Raw genomic sequence first — 26,829 nt, 5'->3', positions numbered from 1 at the left:
TCTGAGGGAAATGACCTCCTCCTCTCCAAGTTAAATGCCTTATTTGTAAACTGCGTCCCCCTAGCTCCAGGCTCCCCAAGAGAGGAAGCATCCCCTCTGCATTCGCCCTGCCAATTCCGCTCAAGATCTTGCATCGACCTGTGCTCCGGACACAATCACACACACACACACACACACACACACAGAGTGATAACTTCACTTAGTAACGGTGCAGACATTGTCATTTACAAATACTCAATTTTAATCTTAGGTTTCAAATATTACATTACACATTTCATATATCAGTTCTTGCAGAAATAAATATATTGCACTTGTAGAAAACAATTCTTAATAGATGTGACTCGATGATTTTGTTTGAATATAATCCATTACATGAGGAAAACACAGTATGACATTTTTCTAATACTTTTTTTCCCAAAAGAAGTGATCATGCTCGCGAAAACTGTCTGACATTAAATGGAAAAGCAGCAAGCTGCACAATGACTGAGTTTCTCTATTGGGTTAATGCCCCACACACACACACACACACACACACACGTGTATCTGAGATGTGACTGCGTGCTCTGAAACCATCAACAGGCTTCAGCTTATCAGCTGGAGGGCGATAGAGGGCACACAGCAGGTGGCTTCACTAGCACACTACACTCAGATTGCTGTTTGGAGTCCCAGCAAGTTGATCTGATTTAGAGCTCGCAAACCAGTATAGTGTTTGCAGTTTATTAACAGCGAGGGGCCTTTGGATTATTAGTGGGAGGACTGGGGGTTGGGGGGGGGGGGGGGGGGGGATGGTTGTACCCTGTTCCAATTGCCCCTCTGATAATGGTATTGTAATGCATTGGAACTACTGCAGTCCAGATGGGAATTCTGCACTCTGGGAGATGTAGTCCTGCCGCAATGCTTTCTGGAGGCTGTAGTCCAAATCTTGCAATAATATCTGGGAGTTGTAGTCCGGTTGCTGCAATGCATTCTGTGAGTTGTAGTCCAGTTATTGCAATGCCCTCAGAAACATGTAGCCTTTTCTTTTAGCATTGCCCTGCAGGAGCTGTTGTCACTTGGTCTGTGCCTCTTGTGTTATTGTTCGAGGGGCTGTCCCACTTGCTCTGTGCATCCTTCACAAGTGTCACATTCTCTTGTGTGAAATGCACCACTGTTGAGTCAATCATACAAAGTGAGTCATCACAGCTGAGGAGTGTCGCAGTCCCTGGATTGCAGCGTAGGGCCCTTGCTGGAAATAGTGGTGGTATCTGGGCATGTGAAAGGTGGGGAATGTCGGCCCACTTCCCTGCATAGAGCTCGCAAGGGCCGATGGTGTCAGAGGCATTCCAATGCGGCTGTAGGGTGGGAGTGAGCCCGGCATAGGGTGGGGGATGGGGGCCGCTAATGAGGCTGTGCTGGTAGCAATCGCAGTGAGGGATTGAGGGTGCTGGAAACCGGAGAAATTGGAGGAAGATGCCACCCAGGTGCTCAGGGATAAGTTATCTGAAGTTGTAAATGCTGATCCTGCAAAACAAAACCAAACGCAGAATGGTAAAACAGTGACACTGACAGAGGATCCAGGACTTCAGATCAGGAATCTGTTAATTTGGCAGAAAATCTAACTCCAACTGTGAGGCTCTGTGTAAAAGACCATTTACCAGTGAGAATACTTCAATTAATTAATTACAAACTCCTTGTCAGAGCATTACTAAAAACAATGTGAAGATTGTTAACCTAGTCGTTTGATCGTACAGAGCTGGGGTGTTACTGAGAAAGGAGACATGACAAAGCTTTTCATCGTAAACTCACCGGCACAACGACTGGGGAACAACAATTTACACTGCATGGAAAGAGAGTGCTGATTGGCTGGCAAGTGGACACTGATTGGGGGAGGCATTGCCATGGAGAATGCAGCATGGAACAGTTAACTGCCCAGCCTTGTTCAACTTCAAAATGGGCAGGTAAACTCTCTAAACAGCTGGCTTGTAACGCAGAACAATGCCAGCAGCACGGTTCAATTCCCGTACCGGCCTCCCCGAACAGGTACTGGAATGTGGCGACTAGGGGCTTTTTGTGACAATAAGCGATTAGTATTATTATTATTAAGTGTGGACATGCTCCTTTGGGCTGCAGAGAACAGGCTCCTGAGTGTGAATATTGGTGGAATATTGGAGCCTGACTGACAATCTTATATTGATTGTCAGTGCAACACTTAGCACATTCAGGATTGTTTAGCAGGTGTTGCCTAATCGCAGGATCATATCTCACGTTGGATATTGTTTGGGGTTTTGCACAGGCTGGTTGGGTATGGTCAGCACTTTGCCTGTCAAGGACAGCTGAAGGGACGGCTGTTTGATGAGATTCACCAGCCCTTGGGACGTACGACCCATCGACCTGGCATAAAACTGGCACTGAGATTCATACACCACATTACTCATTTGTTTACGAGACAGAACATCTTTTTTGCGGCACCCTGTTAGTGGCGAATATCACTCGGGTTGCTGCTGCATAGTAACAGCGACAAACAGCTGTTGCTAAAATCTATGAGATACTTTGCCCTCCCAGGGTAATCTGAGATAGACTGGGAACTTTTCAGGACCCCAAGTGGCAGCCTTAGGCCCATTCAGGAGTTTTCTTTTTTTAATTTTCTCATTTAAGGGGCAATTTAGCATGGCCAAAGTCCCCGGCATCTCAGATGTCAGCCTTCAGCCAATTCGACTCACTCCACGTGATATTCCCGTAAACAGCCTCCCCGAACAGGCGCCGGAATGTGGCGACTAGGGGCTTTTCACAGGAACTTCATTTGAAGCCTACTTGTGACAATAAGCGATTTTCATTTTTCATTTTCATATCAAGAAACGGCTGAAGACCCTGGATGCTGCAGAGGCAGTGGGCCCTGTCAATATCCCAGCAATAGTTTCTGAAGGCTTGCGCTCACGGACTTGCTGCACCCCTAGCCAAGCTGTTCCAGTACAGCTACAACACTGGCATCCACCCGGCAATGTGGAAAATTACCCCACTACCTATCATAATAATAATCTTTATTATTGTCACAAGTAGGCTTACATTAACACTGCAAGGAAGTTACTGTGAAAAGCCCCTAGTCGCCACATTCCGGCGCCTGTTCGGGTACACAGAGGGAGAATTCAGAATGTCCAATTCACCTAACAGCACGTCTTTCGGGACTTGTGGGAGGAAACCGGAGCACCCGGAGGAAACCCACGCACACACGGGGAGAACGTGCAGACTCCGCACAGTCAGTGACCCAAGCCGGGAATCGAACCTGGGACCCTGGAGCATGTTCTCCCCGTGTGCGGGTGGGTTTCCTCCGGGTGCTCCGGTTTCCTCCCACAGCCCAAAGATGTGCAGGTTAGGTGGATTGGCCGTGATAAATTGCCCTTATGTTAGGTGGGGATACTAGGTTACGGGATAGGGCCGAGGTGTGGGCCTAGGTAGGATGCTCTTTCCAAGGGCCGGTGCAGACTTGATGGGCCGAATGGCCTCCTTCTGCACTGTAAATTCTATGATCTGTGTGTATCTATATGTTATATATCTGCAGCTGGATTCTCCATTCCTGAAACTAAGTGTTGACACCGGGACAGAATTTGTGGACTTTGACAACAGAAACCCCGGTGCCGCAGCTGCACCGACTCCGCTGTGGAGGGGCGAGAGCTGGGGCCGCAAGGAACACAATCCAGTCAAATGGGAAACGGTGCGGGATTCGCTGCTTCAGGGATTGACACTCGGGAGGCTGACAAGCTGCAGCCGTACATACACACTGCACTCCCCACACACACTGTACTCCCCACACACACTGCACTCACCACACACACTGCACTCACCACACACACTGCACTCCCCACACACACTGCACTCCCCACACACACTGCACTCCCCACACACACTGTACTCCCCACACACACTGCACTCCCCACACACACTGCGCTCCCCACACACACTGCACTCCCCCCACACACTGCACTCCCCGCGCACACTGCACTCCCCGCAAACACTGCACTCCCGGCACACACTGCACTCCCCACACACACTGCACTCCCCACACACACTGCACTCCCCACACACACTGCACTCCCCACACACACTGCACTCCCCACACACACTGCACTCCCCACACACACTGCACTCCCCACACACACTGCACTACCCGCACACACTGCACTACCCGCACACACTGCACTCCCCACACACACTGCACTCCCCACACACACTGCAATCACCGCACACACTGCACTCCCCACACACACTGCACTCCCCACACACACTGCACTCCCCGCACACACTGCACTCCCCGCACACACTGCACTCCCCGCACACACTGCACTCCCCGCACACACTGCACTCCCCACACACACACTGCACTCCCCGCACACACTGCACTCCCCACACACACTGCACTCCCCGCACACACTGCTCTCCCCACACGCTGCACTCCCCGCACACGCTGCACTCCCCGCACACGCTGCACTCCCCGCACACACTGCACTCCCCGCACACACTGCACCCCCCGCACACACTGCACTCCCCGCACTCCCCGCACACACTGCACTCCCCGCGCACACTGCACTCCCCACACACACTGCACTCCCCACGCACACTGCACTCCCCGCACACACTGCACTCCCCACACACACTGCGCTCCCCACACACACTGCGCTCCCCGCACACACTGGGCTCCCCACACTCACTGCGCTCCCCACACACACTGCACTCCCCACACACACGGCACCCCCCACACACACGGCACTCCCCACACACACGGCACTTCCCACACACACGGCACTTCCCACACACACGGCACTTCCCACACACACGGCACTTCCCACACACACTGCACTCCCCACACACACTGCACTCCCCTCACACACTGCACTCCCCACACACACGGCACTCCCCACACACACTGCACTCCCCACACCCACACTGCACTCCCCACACACACTGCACTCCCCGCACACTGCACTTCCCGCGCACACTGCACTCACCACACACACTGCACTTCCCGCGCACACTGCACTCCCCGCACACACTGCACTTCCCACACACACTGCACTCCCCACACACACGGCACTCCCCACACACACTGCACTCCCCGCACACACTGCACTCCCAACACACACTGCACTCCCCACACACACACTGCACTCCCCGCACACACTGCACTCCCCCCACACACTGCACTCCCCGCACACACTGCACTACCCGCACACACTGCACTACCCGCACACACTGCACTCCCCACACACACTGCACTCCCCACACACACGGCACTCCCCACACACACTGCACTCCCCGCACACACTGCACTCCCAACACACACTGCACTCCCCACACACACACTGCACTCCCCGCACACACTGCACTCCCCCCACACACTGCACTCCCCGCACACACTGCACTACCCGCACACACTGCACTACCCGCACACACTGCACTCCCCACACACACTGCACTCCCCTCGCACACTGCACTCCCCGCGCACACTGCACTCCCCGCGCACACTGCACTCCCCGCAAACACTGCACTCCCGGCACACACTGCACTCCCCACACACACTGCACTCCCCACACACACTGCACTCCCCACACACACTGCACTCCCCACACACACTGCACTCCCCACACACACTGCACTCCCCACACACACTGCACTACCCGCACACACTGCACTACCCGCACACACTGCACTCCCCACGCACACTGCACTCCCCGCGCACACTGCACTCCCCACACACGCTGCACTCCCCACACACACTGCACTCCCCACACACACTGCACTCCCCGCACACACTGCACTCCCCGCACACACTGCACTCCCCGCACACACTGCACTCCCCGCACACACTGCTCTCCCCAAACACTGCACTCCCCACACACACTGCACTCCCCACACACACTGCACTCCCCGCACACACTGCACTCCCCGCACACACTGCACTCACCGCACACACTGCACTCACCGCACACACTGCACTCCCCGCACACACTGCACTCCCCACACACACTGCACTCCCCACACACACTGCACTCCCCACACACACTGCAATCACCGCACACACTGCACTCCCCACACACACTGCACTCCCCACACACACTGCACTCCCCGCACACACTGCACTCCCCGCACACACTGCACTCCCCGCACACACTGCACTCCCCACACACACACTGCACTCCCCGCACACACTGCACTCCCCACACACACTGCACTCCCCGCACACACTGCTCTCCCCAAACACTGCACTCCCCAAACACTGCACTCCCCGCACACGCTGCACTCCCCGCACACGCTGCACTCCCCGCACACGCTGCACTCCCCGCACACGCTGCACTCCCCGCACACGCTGCACTCCCCGCACACACTGCACTCCCCGCACACACTGCACCCCCCGCACACACTGCACTCCCCGCACTCCCCGCACACACTGCACTCCCAGCGCACACTGCACTCCCCACACACACTGCACTCCCCACGCACACTGCACTCCCCGCACACACTGCACTCCCCACACACACTGCGCTCCCCACACACACTGCGCTCCCCGCACACACTGCGCTCCCCACACTCACTGCGCTCCCCACACACACTGCACTCCCCACACACACGGCACCCCCCACACACACGGCACTCCCCACACACACGGCACTTCCCACACACACGGCACTTCCCACACACACGGCACTTCCCACACACACGGCACTTCCCACACACACTGCACTCCCCACACACACTGCACTCCCCTCACACACTGCACTCCCCACACACACGGCACTCCCCACACACACTGCACTCCCCACACCCACACTGCACTCCCCACACACACTGCACTCCCCGCACACTGCACTTCCCGCGCACACTGCACTCACCACACACACTGCACTTCCCGCGCACACTGCACTCCCCGCACACACTGCACTTCCCACACACACTGCACTCCCCACACACACGGCACTCCCCACACACACTGCACTCCCCGCACACACTGCACTCCCAACACACACTGCACTCCCCACACACACACTGCACTCCCCGCACACACTGCACTCCCCGCACACACTGCACTCCCCGTACACACTGCACTCCCCACACACGCTGCACTCCCCACACACACACTGCACTCCCCACACACACTGCACTCCCCACGCACACTGCACTTCCCGCGCACACTGCACTCACCACACACACTGCACTTCCCGCGCACACTGCACTCCCCGCACACACTGCACTTCCCACACACACTGCACTCCCCACACACACTGCACTCCCCGCACACACTGCACTCCCAACACACACTGCACTCCCCACACGCACACTGCACTCACCACGCACACTGCACTTCCCGCGCACACTGCACTCCCCGCACACACTGCATTCCCTGCGCACACTGCACTCCCCGCGCACACTGCACTCCCCGCGCACACTGCACTTCCCGCGCACACTGCACTTCCCGCGCACACTGCACTTCCCGCGCACACTGCACTCCCCACGCACACTGCACTCCCCACACACACTGCACTCCCCGCACACACTGCACTCCCCGCACACACTGCACTCCCCGCACACACTGCACTCCCCGCACACACTGCACTCCCCGCACACACTGCACTCCCCGCACACACTGCACTCCCCGCACACACTGCACTCCCATCACACACTCCCCACACACACTGCACTCCCCACACACACTGCGCTCCCCGCACACACTGCACTCCCCGCACACACTGCACTCCCCGCACTCCCCGCACACACTGCACTCCCCGCACACACTGCACTCCCCGCACACACTGCACTCCCCGTACACACTGCACTCCCCGCACACACTGCTCTCCCCGCACACACTGCACTCCCCTCACACACTGCCTACACGCACTCCACTCCCCACACACACTGCACTCCCCACACACACTGCACTCCCCACACACACTGCACTCCCCACGCACACTGCACTCCCCCCACACACTGCACTCCCCGCACACACTGCACTCCCCGCACACACTGCACTCCCCGCACACACTGCACTCCCCGCACACACTGCACTCCCCGCACACACTGCACTCCCCGCGCACACTGCACTCCCCGCGCACACTGCACTCACCACACACACTGCACTTCCCGCGCACACTGCACTCCCCGCACACACTGCACTCCCCGCACACACTGCACTCCCCGCACACACTGCACTCCCCGCACACACTGCACTCCCAACACACACTGCACTCCCCACACACACACTGCACTTCCCGCGCACACTGCACTCACCACACACACTGCACTTCCCGCGCACACTGCACTCCCCGCACACACTGCATTCCCTGCGCACACTGCACTCCCCGCGCACACTGCACTCCCCGCGCACACTGCACTTCCCGCGCACACTGCACTTCCCGCGCACACTGCACTCCCCACGCACACTGCACTCCCCACACACACTGCACTCCCCACACACACTGCACTCCCCGCACACACTGCACTCCCCGCACACACTGCACTCCCCGCACACACTGCACTCCCCGCACACACTGCACTCCCCGCACACACTGCACTCCCCGCACACACTGCACTCCCCGCACACACTGCACTCCCATCACACACTCCCCACACACACTGCACTCCCCACACACACTGCGCTCCCCGCACACACTGCACTCCCCGCACACACTGCACTCCCCGCACTCCCCGCACACACTGCACTCCCCGCACACACTGCACTCCCCGCACACACTGCACTCCCCGTACACACTGCACTCCCCGCACACACTGCTCTCCCCGCACACACTGCACTCCCCTCACACACTGCCTACACGCACTCCACTCCCCACACACACTGCACTCCCCACACACACTGCACTCCCCACACACACTGCACTCCCCACGCACACTGCACTCCCCCCACACACTGCACTCCCCGCACACACTGCACTCCCCGCACACACTGCACTCCCCGCACACACTGCACTCCCCGCGCACACTGCACTCCCCGCGCACACTGCACTCCCCGCACACACTGCACTCCCCGCACACACTGCACTCCCCGCACACACTGCACTCCCCGCACACACTGCACTCCCCGCACACACTGCACTCCCCTCACACACTGCACTCCCCTCACACACTGCACTCCCCGCACACACTGCTCTCCCCAAACACTGCACTCCCCGCACACGCTGCACTCCCCGCACACGCTGCACTCCCCGCACACACTGCACTCCCCACACACACTGCACCCCCCGCACACACTGCACTCCCCACACACACTGCACTCCCCGCACACACTGCACTCCCCGCACACATTGCTCTCCCCGCACACACTGCACTCCCCACACACACTGCACTCCCCGCACACACTGCACTCCCCACACACACACTGCACTCCCCGCACACACTGCACTCCCCACACACACTGCACTCCCCGCACACACTGCTCTCCCCAAACACTGCACTCCCCAAACACTGCACTCCCCGCACACGCTGCACTCCCCGCACACGCTGCACTCCCCACGCACACTGCACTCCCCGCACACACTGCACTCCCCACACACACTGCGCTCCCCGCACACACTGCGCTCCCCGCACACACTGCGCTCCCCACACTCACTGCGCTCCCCACACACACTGCACTCCCCACACACACGGCACCCCCCACACACACGGCACTCCCCACACACACGGCACTTCCCACACACACGGCACTTCCCACACACACGGCACTTCCCACACACACGGCACTTCCCACACACACGGCACTTCCCACACACACTGCACTCCCCTCACACTCTGCACTCCCCACACACACGGCACTCCCCACACACACGGCACTCCCCACACACAATGCACTCCCCACACACACTGCACTCCCCGCACACTGCACTTCCCGCGCACACTGCACTCACCACACACACTGCACTTCCCGCGCACACTGCACTCCCCGCACACACTGCACTCCCCACACACACTGCACTCCCCACACACACGGCACTCCCCACACACACTGCACTCCCCGCACACACTGCACTCCCAACACACACTGCACTCCCCACACACACACTGCACTCCCCGCACACACTGCACTCCCCGCACACACTGCACTCCCCGTACACACTGCACTCCCCACACACGCTGCACTCCCCACACACACACTGCACTCCCCACACACACTGCACTCCCCACGCACACTGCACTTCCCGCGCACACTGCACTCACCACACACACTGCACTTCCCGCGCACACTGCACTCCCCGCACACACTGCACTTCCCACACACACTGCACTCCCCACACACACTGCACTCCCCGCACACACTGCACTCCCAACACACACTGCACTCCCCACACACACACTGCACTTCCCGCGCACACTGCACTCACCACACACACTGCACTTCCCGCGCACACTGCACTCCCCGCACACACTGCATTCCCTGCGCACACTGCACTCCCCGCGCACACTGCACTTCCCGCGCACACTGCACTTCCCGCGCACACTGCACTCCCCACGCACACTGCACTCCCCACACACACTGCACTCCCCACACACACTGCACTCCCCGCACACACTGCACTCCCCGCACACACTGCACTCCCCGCACACACTGCACTCCCCGCACACACTGCACTCCCCGCACACACTGCACTCCCCTCACACACTCCCCACACACACTGCACTCCCCACACACACTGCGCTCCCCGCACACACTGCACTCCCCGCACACACTGCACTCCCCGCACTCCCCGCACACACTGCACTCCCCGCACACACTGCACTCCCCGCACACACTGCACTCCCCGTACACACTGCCCTCCCCGCACACACTGCTCTCCCCGCACACACTGCACTCCCCTCACACACTGCCTACACGCACTCCACTCCCCACACACACTGCACTCCCCACACACACTGCACTCCCCACACACACTGCACTCCCCACGCACACTGCACTCCCCCCACACACTGCACTCCCCCCATACACTGCACTCCCCGCACACACTGCACTCCCCGCACACACTGCACTCCCCGCACACACTGCACTCCCCGCACACACTGCACTCCCCGCGCACACTGCACTCCCCGCGCACACTGCACTCCCCGCACACACTGCACTCCCCGCACACACTGCACTCCCCGCACAAACTGCACTCCCCGCACACACTGCACTCCCCGCACACACTGCACTCCCCGCACACACTGCACTCCCCTCACACACTGCACTCCCCTCACACACTGCACTCCCCTCACACACTGCACTCCCCGCACACACTGCTCTCCCCAAACACTGCACTCCCCGCACACGCTGCACTCCCCGCACACGCTGCACTCCCCGCACACACTGCACTCCCCACACACACTGCACCCCCCGCACACACTGCACTCCCCACACACACTGCACTCCCCGCACACACTGCACTCCCCGCACACATTGCTCTCCCCGCACACACTGCACTCCCCGCACACACTGCACTCCCCGCACACACTGCACTCCCCGCACACACTGCACTCCCCGCACACACACTGCACTCCCCGCACACACTGCACTCCCCACACACACTGCACTCCCCGCACACACTGCACTCCCCAAACACTGCACTCCCCGCACACGCTGCACTCCCCGCACACACTGCACCCCCCGCACACACTGCACCCCCCGCACACACTGCACTCCCCGCACACACTGCACTCCCCGCACACACTGCACCCCCCGCACACACTGCACCCCCCGCACACACTGCACCCCCCGCACACACTGCACTCCCCGCACACACTGCACTCCCCGCACACACTGCACTCCCCGCACACACTGCACCCCCCGCACACACTGCACCCCCCGCACACACTGCACTCCCCGCACTCCCCGCACACACTGCACTCCCCGCGCACACTGCACTCCCCACACACACTGCACTCCCCACGCACACTGCACTCCCCACACACACTGCACTCCCCACGCACACTGCACTCCCCGCACACACTGCACTCCCCACACACACCATCCCAGCCAATAAGATGGCAGCGAAGAGAACGGTACCCATTTCACCAACACCAAGCTGGAGACCCTGCTGGACACGGTGGGAGAGAGGTGCCTGACCCTGTGCCCCGGCCCAGGAAGGAAGCTGCCAGCTGTTCGCCGTGCCTGGGCGCAGGTGGCAGAGGCCGTCAACGCCACCAACTACCCTGTCCAGACCGGCCGACTGTGCCAGAAGAAACTGCACGACATCCTCAGGGCAGTCAGGGTGAATAGGCAGCACCATGCCCCTGGCAGTAACCACTGGCCCACACACCCCTAACCCTACCCCCCCAGCCTGGTCCACATGACAGCACCCATACTGGCCACCATGGCCGGATACCCTGGCCACTGAGGTCTTCAGCTGCCCACCCGCTGGGCTGCATGTGTTGGACTGTCCAACACTATCGTTTTCCCTTTGCCCCCCATCCAGGAGAAGGCAGGAGGGGACTGAGAGATCTGTGGCCCCTCACCCTGGCAGCGCAGAGGGCCCTGGACATGGTCGGCGGTCCGGGGGAAAGAGGGGTCGGCCGCGGGCAAGGAGGTGAGACCCACCTGAGTTCCGGTTCCCCACCACACGTGTGTCAACCATCACCCTCCAACAGTGTGACGGAATGGTCAGCTCGCATGCAGTTACCGTGGGCAGGAGTCAGACCTCTCTTTCTGTGCTGTAAAACTCTATAACTCTATGTATGTTATATATATATACGATCTATATGCCTGCGAAGAATCTCGCCGCCAGCGAATGGCGTGATGTTGAGAAACACACGGTCCATGGACAGGGGATCCCCGCCCAGGATTCCGCAGACAAAGGTTCCAGTCCGGTTTCAGGTGCGATTGGCCGGGTCTTTCTCAGTGGCGGCAGCACTGAGATCCATCCCACATTTACAGGCACTTGGCGGTTTTTGGGGCCTTGGGGAGTTCCTCTCCGCCAAGGCGGCACTTGGAGAGATTTGCAGCTGGCGAGCTACGGGGCCTCGCAGATTGGGGGGTCATATTGATCGGCCGCCTCGATCTCCACACTGCCCCCTTGGTGCAGTGGGGAGAGCCAGGGTACCACCCTGCCCTGTCCCCGACGACCCAGAGGTCGCCAATGGCCAGTGAGACCCCCAGAGGCATCGTTACACCTGTTCCATGCATGTCCGGTCGCGGTCTCGCAATCCCAGTCGTTGACTCCCAGCGACATCTGGGTATTTAAATGAGCCGAATGGATAGTTTAAATATGCAGATCTGGATCTCGTCCAGCGAGGGTGGAGCAAGTCAGGTGACTCACAATCGGCCAGTGACTGGACGGAGCACAGTTTGGGGATCTCGCAGGATTCACCCATTGCACCCGAATCCATGCCGGGCACATCGGGATCGCTGAATCGTGCCCTTTCTGTGTGTGTATTTGTATTTTATATATGTGTTCATATATGTGTGTATCGACATGTTATATATTTGATATATATTATATGTGCCTTTTTTATTACATACAATGATACATATGCTATATACATGAAACATATGTATCTGGTATTTTATGCATAATATGAAATAAAACGCATTTCATATCCAGAGGATATCCCAAAATGCGTCAATGATTTAATTGAACAGTGTACCAGACGGTACCATTGTCCTGCTCATTTTCAAAGTCTGCTCTGGCAGGTCTGACTCTCACCTGAATGGGTCGACAGGAACTCAGTGTAATATCCTGTGCCAGAGTCTATACTGACAGTGCAGCACTCCCTCAGTGTGGCAGTGGAGTGCTGGCCTGATTCCGAAAGAGAAACTTGAACCAGTGAAGGGCAGCGAGCACCGAGCCAAGCTGACATTGCCATGTGTCAACGTGGGATATGGGGAGGCTGTTACTACACAGGCACCCAGTGGGGAGATGGTGAGGTGGAGGTAATGCCATTCAACTTGCAATCCAGAGGCTAATGTTCTGGGGGCACGGGTTCAAATCCCACCATGGCAACTGGTGGTAAAATTTCAATGAATAAAACTTAGAATTGAAAGTTAATTCCAGTAATGGTGACCATGAAACATGAAACTGTCATCAATCATTGTAAAAACCCTTTAGGGAAGGAAATCTGCCGTCCTTACCCGGTCTGGCCTACACGTGACTCCAGACCCACAGCAATGACACTCAGTTCAAGGGGCAATTGAGATGGGCAACAAATGCTGGTCGACCCAGCGACACCGACATCCCATTGCTATTTTGTTGGATACAATTAATGTACTTATTTTTCAGAGGGACGGACAAAGCACATGGCATCTGGGGCATTTTTTGGAGACAGAAAAAGACATTTTATAATTGTCTTCTGCTTATATTTGAACAATTTTACACAAGACTAACAAAAGGTGGTGATTCTTCAAGGTTTCCAAAGGAGATTATTTAAGTGTTGTCCCGATAGTGCCGGGGGATTGGGGCGCACAATGAGCTACAGACTGGGCAATGCTGGGGGTATATTGGTCTCTGGCTGCAGTGGGAAAGGTGAATCTTTAAAACGATGTTTCTCAGGTAGAAGTAAATGATCCCATGGCAGAAGTTTGAAGAAGAGCAGGGAGCTCTCCCCTGTGTCCTGAGGCCAAGATATATCCACAATTAACATCAATAAAACAGATCATCACATCCCCGTAGGGTCTTGCTGTGCACAGATCAGCTGCTGTCTTTCCTTTACAAAGAACAAAGAACAAAGAACAAAGAAATGTACAGCACAGGAACAGGCCCTTCGGCCCTCCAAGCCCGTGCCGACCATACTGCCCGACTAAACTACAATCTTCTACACTTCCTGGGTCCGTATCCTTCTATTCCCATCCTATTCATATATTTGTCAAGATGCCCCTTAAATGTCCCTATCGTCCCTGCCTCCACTACCTCCTCCGGTAGTGAGTTCCAGGCACCCACTACCCTCTGCGTAAAAAACTTGCCTCGTACATCTACTCTAAACTTTGCCCCTCTCACCTTAAACCTATGCCCCCTAGTAATTGACCCCTCTACCCTGGGGAAAAGCCTCTGACTATCCACTCTGTCTATGCCCCTCATAATTTTGTATACCTCTATCAGGTCGCCCCTCAACCTCCTTCGTTCCAGTGAGAACAAACCGAGTTTATTCAATCGCTCCTCATAGCTTATGCCCTCCATACCAGGCAACATTCTGGTAAATCTCTTCTGCACCCTCTCTAAAGCCTCCACATCCTTCTGGTAGTGTGGCGACCAGAATTGAACACTATACTCCAAGTGTGGCCTAACTAAGGTTCTATACAGCTGCAACATGACTTGCCAATTCTTATACTCAATGCCCCGGCCAATGAAGGCAAGCATGCCGTATGCCTTCTTGACTACCTTCTCCACCTGTGTAGCCCCTTTCAGTGATCTGTGGACCTGTACTCCTAGATCTCTTTGACTTTCAATACTCTTGAGGGTTCTACCATTCACTGTATATTCCCTACCTGCATTAGCCCTTCCAAAATGCATTACCTCACATTTGTCCAGGTTAAACTCCATCTGCCATCTCTCCGCCCAAGTCTCCAGACAATCTAAATCCTGCTGTATCCTCAGACAGTCCTCATCGCTATCCGCAATTCCACCAACCTTTGTGTCGTCTGCAAACTTACTAATCAGACCAGTTACATTTTCCTCCAAATCATTTATATATACTACAAAGAGCAAAGGTCCCAGCACTGATCCCTGTGGAACACCACTGGTCACAGCCCTCCAATTAGAAAAGCATCCCTCCATTGCTACCCTCTGCCTTCTATGGCCTAGCCAGTTCTGTATCCACCTTGCCAGTTCACCCTTGATCCCGTGTGACTTCACCTTTTGTACTAGTCTACCATGAGGGACCTTGTCAAAGGCCTTACTGAAGTCCATATAGACAACATCTACTGCCCTACCTGCATCAATCATCTTAGTGACCTCCTCGAAAAACTCTATCAAGTTAGTGAGACACGACCTCCCCTTCACAAAACCGTGCTGCCTCTCACTAATACGTCCATTTGCTTCCAAATGGGAGTAGATCCTGTCTCGAAGAATTCTCTCCAGTAATTTCCCTACCACTGAAGTAAGGCTCACCGGCCTGTAGTTCCCGGGATTATCCCTGCCACCCTTCTTAAACAGAGGAACAACATTGGCTATTCTCCAGTCCTCCGGGACATCCCCTGAAGACAGCGAGGATCCAAAGATTTCTGTCAAGGCCTCAGCAATTTCCTCTCCAGCCTCCTTCAGTATTCTGGGGTAGATCCCATCCGGCCCTGGGGACTTATCTACCTTAATATTTTTTAAGACACCCAACACCTCGTCTTTTTGGATCACAATGTGACCCAGGCTATCTACACCCCCTTCTCCAGACTCAACATCTACCAATTCCTTCTCTTTGGTGAATACTGATGCAAAGTATTCATTTAGTACCTCGCCCATTTCCTCTGGCTCCACACATAGATTCCCTTGCCTATCCTTCAGTGGGCCAACCCTTTCCCTGGCTACCCTCTTGCTTTTTATGTAAGTGTAAAAAGCCTTGGGATTTTCCTTAACCCTATTTGCCAATGACTTTTCATGACCCCTTCTAGCCCTCCTGACTCCCTGCTTAAGTTCCTTCCTACTTTCCTTATATGCCACACAGGCTTCGTCTGTTCCCAGCCTTTTAGCCCTGACAAATGCCTCCTTTTTCTTTTTGACGAGGCCTACAATATCATTCGTCATCCAAGGTTCCCGAAAATTGCCGTATTTGTCTTTCTTCCTCACAGGAACATGCCTGTCCTGTATTCCTATCAACTGACACTTGAAAGCCTCCCACATGTCAGATGTTGATTTGCCCTCAAACATCCGCCCCCAATCTATGCTCTTCAGTTCCCGCCTAATATTGTTATAATTAGCCTTCCCCCAATTTAGCACATTCATCCTCGGACCACTCTTATCCTTGTCCACCAGTACTTTAAAACTTACTGAATTGTGGTCACTGTTACCGAAATGCTCCCCTACTGAAACATCTACCACCTGGCCGGGCTCATTCCCCAATACCAGGTCCAGTACCGCCTCTTCCCTAGTTGGACTGTTTACATATTGTTTTAAGAAGCCCTCCTGGATGCTCCTTACAAACTCTGCCCCGTCTAAGCCCCTGGCACTAAGTGAGTCCCAGTCAATATTGGGGAAGTTGAAGTCTCCCATCACCACAACCCTGTTGTTTTTACTCTTTTCCAAAATCTGTCTACCTATCTGCTCCTCTATCTCCCGCTGGCTGTTGGGAGGCCTGTAGTATACCCCCAACATTGTGACTGCACCCTTCTTATTCCTGATCTCTACCCATATAGCCTCACTGCCCTCTGAGGTGTCCTCTCGCTGTATAGCTGTGATACTCTCCTGAACAAGTAGCGCAACTCCGCCTCCCCTTTTACATCCCCCTCTATCCCGCCTGAAACATCTAAATCCTGGAACGTTTAGCTGCCAATCCTGCCCTTCCCTCAACCAGGTCTCTGTAATGGCAACAACATCATAGTTCCAAGTAGTAATCCAAGCTCTAAGTTGATCTGCCTTACCCGTAATGCTCCTTGCATTAAAACATATGCACTTCAGGCCACCAGACCCGCTGTGTTCAGCAACTTCTCCCCGTCTGCTCTGCCTCAGAGCCACACTGTCCATATTCCCTAGTTCTCCCTCAACGCTCTCACCTTCTGACCTATTGCTCCCGTGCCCACCCCCCTGCCATACTAGTTTAAACCCTCCCGTGTGACACTAGCAAATCTCGCGGCCAGGATATTTATGCCTCTCCGGTTTAGATGCAACCCGTCCATCTTATACAGGTCACACCTGCCCCGGAAGAGCTCCCAGTGGTCCAGATAACCGAAACCCTCCCTCCTACACCAGCTGTTTAGCCACGTGTTTGTCTGCTCTATCTTCCTATTTCTAGCCTCACTGGCACGTGGCACAGGGAGTAATCCCGAGATTACAACCCTCGAGGTCCTGTCTTTTAACTTTCTGCCTAGCTCCCTGAACTCCTGCTGCAGGACCTCATGCCTCTTCCTGCCTATGTCGTTAGTACCAATATGTACAACGACCTCTACCTGTTTGCCCTCCCCCTTCAGGATTCCCTCTACCCGTTCGGAGACATCCTGGACCCTGGCACCAGGGAGGCAACATACCATCCTGGAGTCTCTTTCACGTCCACAGAAGCGCCTATCTGTTCCCCTGACTATAGAGTCCCCTATAACTATTACTCTTCTGCGCTTTGACCCTCCCTTCTGAACATCAGAGCCAGCCGTGGTGCCACTGCTCTGGCTGCTGCTGTTTTCCCCTGATAGGCTATCCCCCCCGACAGTATCCAAAGGGGTATATCTGTTCGAGAGGGGGACAACCACAGGGGATTCCTGCACTGACTGCCTGCCCTTTACTACAACAATGACTACACTTCAAAGGTACCTCCTTGACTGTGAACCGCTTTGAGACAGCCTGAGATTGTGAAAGGTGCTATATAAATGCAGGTCTTTCTTTTTACCTCTGGTTTGTGACACTTGGGTCTCATCCCCTAGACCATCATCATCTCCACCATATGTCCGGATTGGTGAGCGAGCGTAGGTGTGTTTCTGGATTAGATTCTCCACACTTTCTCTGCGGAACAAGAGAGTTTGGGTTAACGTACAAAATAAATACCTGGCCAACACATTATCAATTTTCACTTCATGACTGGTGAGATTGGATTACTGATGGTGTGTGTGGGTTACAGTGAGTTATCCTGTCTGCACTGAGCAAAGGCTAACCAGCAATGTGAAATCAATTATTCTGATCAGAATGTTTGCTCACTTCTGCAGACTCTTAGTTATTTATTCAACATCCTGTGTTCTAGATTTGCTGCTTTGCATTTCCTCTATCTAGGAAATATTTTACTTTACATTCACTCTCTTTCAACTCCCTCATGGATAATGTATTGAACAATCAACGCGAATGGTCCTTGTTGCCCGTGAACTCAGGCACTTCAACATTGACGTCACTTCCCTCTCAGAGACTCGAAGAGCAGACAGAGGGCAGCTGAGGAAAGATGGTGGTGGTTACACCTTCTTCTGGAGAGGAAAATTTGAGGATCCGCCCATGGAATTGGATTCGCCAGCAAGACCAAACTCGTCACCCGACTCTCGGAGCTCCCTGCCGGCATCAACGAGCCCCTCATGACCCTCCGTCTCCAACTTACCAAGAACCGGCAGGCAGTGGTGTGAGTGCCTACGCCCAAATCCTTGATGCCGATGATGAGTTCAAAGAAGGTTTCTGCTCCTCTCTGGACGCCATATTCTCCAACATTCCTAAAGATGATAAGATCCTCCTCCTTGGGGACTTCAACACCAGTGTTGGAAAGAACTCCCAAATCTGAAGTGGATGACATCGCCATCTCCACTCTCTCAGAAGTGAATCTCCGAGCCGTACTTGACACATTCGCAGAAACAGACCAAAGAATCGGTCTCAACCTCAATCTCAAAGATTCAGGTTCTTTACCAACCAGCCCCAGGACAAGATGTCTCTCCCTCCATCAAGATCAACAGAGAAACCCTCTCAAACGTGGAACATTCCCCCTGCCTGGGGAGCTTTCTCTCCTCCAAGGCTGACAATGATGCAGTGATCCAACATCGTATTAAATCCACGAGCGCCTCCTTCAGACACTTAAGACTGAGAGTCATTGATGACTGGAGAAATGTCCTGACACCAAGATCCTTGCGTACAAGGCAGTCATTCTTCTGTACGGCTCAGAAACATGGACTACATACAGGCACCACCTTGCGAGGTACCATCAACGCTGTCTGAGACAGATTCTCTGCATCAGCTGGGAGGACAGGTACTAACATCAGTGTCCTGGAAGGAGCCAAGAGCACCAGCATTGAGGCCGTGATCATCCGAAACCAACTCCGCTGTGCCAGCCATATGCTTAGGGTGTCAGAGTCCCAACTGCCAAAACAAATCTTCTTTGCCCAGCTTGAGGAAGGCTCCCGAACAAGAGGAGGACAAAGGAATCACTTCAGAGACACCCTGAAGGCTCATTTCAAGAAATGCAACATAGATGTCAATGCCTCGGAGACCCTTGCTCAGAAGAGACCTACTTGGAGGAACCTCCTGATTGAAAGGACACAATTCTTCGAGGACACCTGACGGCCAGAGGAGGCCCGGAAAGGGAGCCTGAGAAAGGAATGCCAGCGATCTAGAGTGCTAGGACCCATCCCAACTCCCAGAAACCACCTGCCAAGTGTACGGTCAAAGATGTGGCTCTAGGATCGGGCCATGCATGGGCCCACAGAACGCATGACCAGTAACACGGAGTGTCATGGGTGGACAATCATACTCGTTAGCGAGTGATCACTGAGCAAGATTTATAAACTATTTTACTTTAAATACGCTCTCTTTGACCTCCCTCAGGAGCTGCCTCGTCACAATCAGCTGTTGCCACTTGTTTAGTTTCCATGACAGATGTGACTAATTTATATTGGGAAATTGTCAATGGAAATTTTTAGTTTAATTGTAAGTTTACAGTGAGAGAAACTTGTATCCCACTTTCCAAAATAGATTTTTCCAAAAACATTGACTTACATATCAGTGAATAGGAGGTTCAGGGGGGGATTGAGGAAAAACATTGTTACCCAGAGGGTGGTGAGGGTCCGGAACGCACTGCCTGGGAGGGGGGTAGAGGCAGGTCTGGAACGCGCTGCCTGGGAGGGGGGTAGAGGCGGGTCTGGAACGCACTGCCTGGGAGGGGGGGGAGAGGCGGGTCTGGAACGCACTGCCTGGGAGGGGGGGGGAGAGGCGGGTCTGGAACGCACTGCCTGGGAGGGGGGGGAGAGGCGGGTCTGGAACGCACTGCCTGGGAGGGGGGGGGAGAGGCGGGTCTGGAACGCACTGCCTGGGAGGGGGGGGAGAGGCGGGTCTGGAACGCACTGCCTGGGAGGGGGTAGGCGCAGGTCTGGAACGCGCTGCCTGGGAGGGGGGGAGAGGCGGGTCTGGAACGCGCTGCCTGGGAGGGGGGTAGAGGCGGGTCTGGAACGCACTGCCTGGGAGGGGGTAGGGGCGGGTCTGGAACGCGCTGCCTGGGAGGGTGGGAGAGGCGGGTCTGGAACGCACTGCCTGGGAGGGGGGTAGAGGCGGGTCTGGAACGCGCTGCCTGGGAGGGGGGGGAGAGGCGGGTCTGGAACGCGCTGCCTGGGAGGGGGGGGGAGAGGCGGGTCTGGAACGCGCTGCCTGGGAGGGGGTAGAGGCGGGTCTGGAACGCACTGCCTGGGAGGGGGGGGAGAGGCGGGTCTGGAACGCACTGCCTGGGAGGGGGGGGAGAGGCGGGTCTGGAACGCACTGCCTGGGAGGGGGGGGAGAGGCGGGTCTGGAACGCACTGCCTGGGAGGGGGGGGGAGAGGCGGGTCTGGAACGCACTGCCTGGGAGGGGGTAGGGGCGGGTCTGGAACGCGCTGCCTGGGAGGGGGGGAGAGGCGGGTCTGGAACGCGCTGCCTGGGAGGGGGGTAGAGGCGGGTCTGGAACGCACTGCCTGGGAGGGGGTAGGGGCGGGTCTGGAATGCGCTGCCTGGGAGGGTGGGAGAGGCGGGTCTGGAAGGCGCTGTCTGGGAGGGTGGGAGAGGCGGGTCTGGAACGTGCTGCCTGGGAGGGGGGTAGAGGCGGGTTGTCTCGCATCCTTTAAAAAGTACCTGGATGAGCACTTGCCACGTCACAACATTCCAGGCTATGGGCCCAGTGCTGGCCAATGGGAATAGGTGGGCAGGTCAGGTGTTTTTCATGTGTCGGTGCAGACTCGATAGGCTGAAGGGCCTCTTTTGTGCTGTATTATTCTGTGATTCTCAATAGGTTCTGACAACATCAGGAATGAAAGATTAAATTTCTGCTTTGCCAACACCAGTAATGATTTCATCAATAACAAAATCAATACATTGAAGAATTTAAATTTTTAGAATATTTTGAATCCTGTGGCAATAATTCATGGGATGATTGAATGATACAGAACAGGAGCAGACCTGTCAGGCTCCCCTCCTTGTGTCAGCCCTTTTGTTTTATCTATCCCCCATTGCAAATATTTATCTAATTTTCCAGATCAGAACTCAATCTGTTTTCTCTCTTCTACTAATTCACTCCCAAGTTTAACTCTGAATTTCTCCAGATTCCACTGAAAGTTGACATTTTAAAAAAAATTTAGAGTACCCATTTATTTTATTTTCCAATTAAGGGGCAATTTAGCGTGGCCAATCCACCTAACCAGCACATCTTTGGGTTGTGGGGGTGAAACCCACGCAGACACGGGGAGAATGGGCAAACTCCACACGGACTGTGACCCAGAGCCGGGATCGAATCCTGAGGCAGCAGTGCTAAGCACTGTGCCACCGGAAAGTTAACATTTTAAACCTGCCCCTTCTCCAAGTTGAAACTTCTGTGTGAAACATTACATTACATTCTCACCCTGCCTTCACAACACAAACACATTGCAGACAGCACAGTGTTGGAAATATCAATTCAGTTGCCAGAGACAGAACCAAGGGTTTAAAACTTGCTCAAATAGACACTGAATAAATTGCGGCGCAGAAACTTGAAAGAGACACAAACATGGACAAATATCAAACACTGACCTCAGGTCAAGAATTTGGAATATCTGACTACATTTGTCTGCATCTGAGAATGATTTCTTTGACATGTCCATGTTCACCATGACTAAAATAGAAAATACTGGACAATCTCAACGGGTCTGACAGCCTCTGTGGAGGGAGAAGGGTGCTAATCTTTGGAATCTGGGTGACTCTGGATAATTCTAAATCTGACCCCATTTCCACTTTTAAATTAAGTAATCTTTATTGTCACAAGTAGGCTTACATTAACACTGCAATGAAGTTACTGTGAAAATCCCCTCGTCGCCACATTCCAGCGTCTGTTCAGGTACACAGGGAGAATTCAGAATTCTCAGCTGGTACGGGAATTGAACCCGCGCTGCTGGCCTTGTTCTGCATCACAAACCAGCTGTCTAGCCCACTGAGCTAAACCAGCCCCCCAGTTCTCTCTAGGTTTGCAAAGAGTCTTCCAGACTGGAAAGTACTTGATTTGGTTGGATTTATTTATTTATTGTCACGTGCACCGAGGTACAGTGAAAAGTACCTCAGGAAACTAAGGAAATTCGGCATGTCCACATTGACTCTTACCAACTTTTACAGATGCACCATAGAAAGCATCCTATCGGGCTGCATCACAACCTGGTATGGCAACTGCTCGGCCCAGGACCGCAAGAAACTTCAGAGAGTCGTGAACACCGCCCAGTCCATCACACGAACCTGCCTGCCGTCCATTGATTCCATCTACACCTCCCGCTGCCTGGGGAAAGCGGGCAGCATAATCAAAGATCCCTCCCACCCGGCTTACTCACTCTTCCAACTTCTTCCATCGGGCAGGAGATACAGAAGTCTGAGAACACGCACGAACAGACTCAAGAACAGCTTTTTCCCCACTGTCACCAGACTCCTAAATGACCCTCTTATGGACTGACCTCATTAACACTACACCCTGTGTGCTTCATCCGATGCCAGTGCTTATGTAGTTACATTGTATATGCTGTGTTGCCCTATTATGTATTTTCTTTTATTCCCTTTTCTTCCCATGAACTTAATGATCTGTTGAGTTGCTCCAGAAAAATACTTTTCACTGTACCTCGGTACACGTGACAATAAACAAATCCAATCCAATCCAAGTATTGTTCACGCTGAGTATTTAAATACAGATGCAGATATTCCCCATTTACACCAGAATGATTCCTTGTTTACACCTTATTCCATCTTCACACCTGGGTTACTTGGGTTTGACGGATGCTCACTCCCCACTCAGAGACCGTCCCGGGAGAATGGTGTGGAAAGGTTTAGAGAAAGGGGTTATATTACTGAGTCCCTGTCCAGGTAGTGTCCATCCGAGAGGGGGTTTAATGGAATTGAATGATCACATTATTTTAATAATGGGGAATTTCTGATGATCTAGGAGGTATTTACAATCACCCACAACCTCAAATCTGTGTTAAAAATATTCAGAGTCAGGAATCAGCTGTGTCACTTCTATTCGTCTTAAAAGAAAAAAGGGAAATCAGGAGTTGAATTTGTCAGTGTAACATGTTCCAGATCAAAGTTCGTCAGTGAAATTTCAGTAATTCAATGCATGTTTTTAAACATTGTTTCCCCCCCGGACAAGACCGACGCCCTGTTAAAAATCTGTCTTTGTGCAGGTGGGAAAAGCCACTTGGAAGGGGCGTGACCTCCCGTCTCTGGGTAAAGGGCTGTCCAATTTAAATGTGTTTTATTAGCAGCAGCCAGAGCGCTGCGGCGGCCTGGGAGTCGCAGCTTTCAATCTGTAACAGGACAGAATCGAATTATCCGGCTCTTTGTCTCAGTAACTGACTATAAGCTAATCACATTTCTCCGAGGAGCCATCGATCAAACCCAATCCATTCCCTGAACGGTCTTCAGACAAATTACACTTTGAAACAGTGACTCCGGTCACAGCGCTATCGCCTCTTCCAAACGGCACTTTCCCTCTTGTTTAAATAAAAACAAATTTAATAGAAGCTAGAGAGACATGTGGGGAGTCTAATTTCCAGGATTCTGCCCCTCCCAAGCCCTGGAAGCGGTTCAGCATGTGCAGTAGGGGGAAGTGTTTAAACCGCCTGGGCTGCTTTCAAATTCAGATTCACTGTTTGGAGAGTGTTGTCTGGATTCAATGGGATTGGTCCCACAGAAAGAGGAAGGACGGAGGTGGGGAGATTCAGAGCCAGGAGCGTGTTCACAGATCCCCAGCTGATGTGACGGGTACACCGAGTGTACACTGTGTATATCACAGAGTAAAACACCCACACAGGAACTCATGGAGTGTGATGATGTGGGTACACGCGTGGAACACACCCCTGCCTGTGTTTACAAGGGCTGTGTGTACAGGGGTCGTGACTACAGGGGCCGTGTGTACAGGGGCTGTGTGTAATGGGGTTGGGGTTGTGTGTACAGGGGTTGTGTGTACAGGGGTTGTGTGTACAGGGGCTGTGTGTTAAGGGCTGTGTGTACAGGGGCTGTGTGTATAGGGGCTGTGTGTATAGGGGTTGGGGTTGTGCGTACAGGGGCTGTGTGTACAGGGGCTGTGTGTTAAGGGGCTGTGTGTATAGGGGCTGTGTGTATAGGGGCTGTGTGTACAGGGGTCATGTGTACAGGGCTGTGTGTACAGGGCTGTGTGTACAGGGGTCATGTCTACAGGAGCCGTGTGTACAGGGGCTGTGTGTATAGGGACTGTGTGTATAGGGACTGTGTGTATAGGGGCTGTGTGTACAGGGCTCAGTGCATAGGCGCTGTGTGTACAAGGGCTGTGTGTTTAGGGGCTGTGTGTACAGGGGTCGTGTGTATAGGGCTGTGTGTACAGGGCTGTGTGTACAGGGTGGGTGTATAGGGGCAGTGTGTACAGGGGCTGTGCATATAGGGCTATGTGTACAGGGGCTGTGTGTATAGGGCTGTGTGTACAGGGCTGTGTGTACAGGGGCTGTGTGTATAGGGCTGTGTGTACTGGGCTGTGTGTACTGGGCTGTGTGTACAGGGCTGTGTGTATCGGGGCTGTGTGTACAGGGGCTGTGTGTATAGGGCTGTGTGTACAGGGCTGTGTGTACAGGGGGGTGTATAGGGCTGTGTGTACTGGGGCTGTGTGTACATGGGCCATGTGTACAGGGGCTGTGTGTACAGGGCTGTGTGTATAAGGTTGTGTGTACAGGGTGTGTGTGTATAGGGGCTGTGTGTACAGGGCTGTGTGTATAGGGGCTGTGTGTACAGGGGCTGTGTGTATAGGGGCTGTGTGTATAGGGCTGTGTGTACAGTGTGTGTATAGGGCTGTGTGTAGAGGGTGTGTGTGTGTATAGGGCTGTGTGTACAGGGGCTGTATGTACAGGGCTGTGTGTATAGGGGCCGTGTGTACAGGGCTGTGTGTACAGGGCTGTGTGTAGGGGGGGGGGGTGTACAGGGGCTGCGTGTACAGGGGCTGTGTGTATAGGGCTGCGTGTACAGGGGCTGTGTGTATAGGGCTGCGTGTACAGGGGCTGTGTGTACAGGGGCCGTGTACACACCAATTGAATACAATGATTTTTTTTAAATCTCCAAGAGAAAGGGTTAAAAACGGAGTCTTGTTTGTGTTTTAATCAAACTTTTGAAGGTGCGGGGAATCTGAGTGAATCCTGGGAAAGGTGAAGCGGTGACAGGGGAACCCATCAGTCCGATTGGCTGTGGGGGAGCAGAGCTGATCCTACATGGATATTTAACACCCCCTCGACAATGGGAGAGGGGGAGCAGCTCCCCCCAGATCTCAGATTGAGAATTCCCAGTGCTGAGGAGCTCTGACTGGGAGCCGGCTTTTCACCAGGGATTGTCAATCTTTCACTGTTCCCAGCAATCGTCCTGTTTCAATCTTAGCAATAACGGTCCACTCTGCCTTCAGGCCGGTTGTGGTGGACAGATTAGGAAGTGAGAGGGTTTACAGGGTTTGGGAGGCGGGGGAAATGCTGGGCTGATTCTGGGATGGATTTGTGTGGGGTGTACAGGGGCCGGGCCCCCCTCATTGCCGGCACGTCCCACTCCGCATCAGGTTCAAATTCTTCTAAACCTCCCTTCACTGCATTCAACCGGAGCCGAAGGAATCTCCATTCAATCTCCAAGCCCAACATACAGAGAACTTCATTCCCATTCAGTAATAATCCGTGTAATTGACTCTCTCTGAACATTAATTGTATATCGCTGTTCAGAGTTATGCAATCTTTGGTTTCTTTATATTTTCTATCTGAATGATGGTTAATAGTTGTAATGGAAATGATTATTTGTTTTATGAATACCATCAACA

General features: G+C 54.3%; 1 protein-coding gene across 2 annotated transcripts in view; it reads right to left on the bottom strand.

Moving 5' to 3' along the window:
• Positions 1–217: 217 nt before the first annotated feature.
• The window catches only part of tbx20 (T-box transcription factor 20), an 87,156-nt gene continuing 60,544 nt past the window's right edge, over positions 218–26,829 (bottom strand). For both annotated transcript variants that reach the window (XM_072466858.1, XM_072466859.1), the window contains exons 7-8: positions 18,463–18,575; positions 218–1,500 (exon numbers count right to left, since the gene is read on the bottom strand). In XM_072466858.1, the coding sequence (XP_072322959.1) occupies positions 1,160–1,500; positions 18,463–18,575 (454 nt within the window). In that variant the 3' untranslated portion in view covers positions 218–1,159. The remainder of the gene's footprint in view (positions 1,501–18,462; positions 18,576–26,829) is intronic.

The sequence above is a fragment of the Scyliorhinus torazame genome, chromosome 11 (assembly GCF_047496885.1).
Source record: "Scyliorhinus torazame isolate Kashiwa2021f chromosome 11, sScyTor2.1, whole genome shotgun sequence".
In the NCBI taxonomy this organism is placed as follows: Eukaryota; Metazoa; Chordata; class Chondrichthyes; order Carcharhiniformes; family Scyliorhinidae; genus Scyliorhinus; species Scyliorhinus torazame.
Note: the sequence above shows the minus strand (reverse complement) of the source record. Positions and strands in the feature narration are given on the sequence as shown.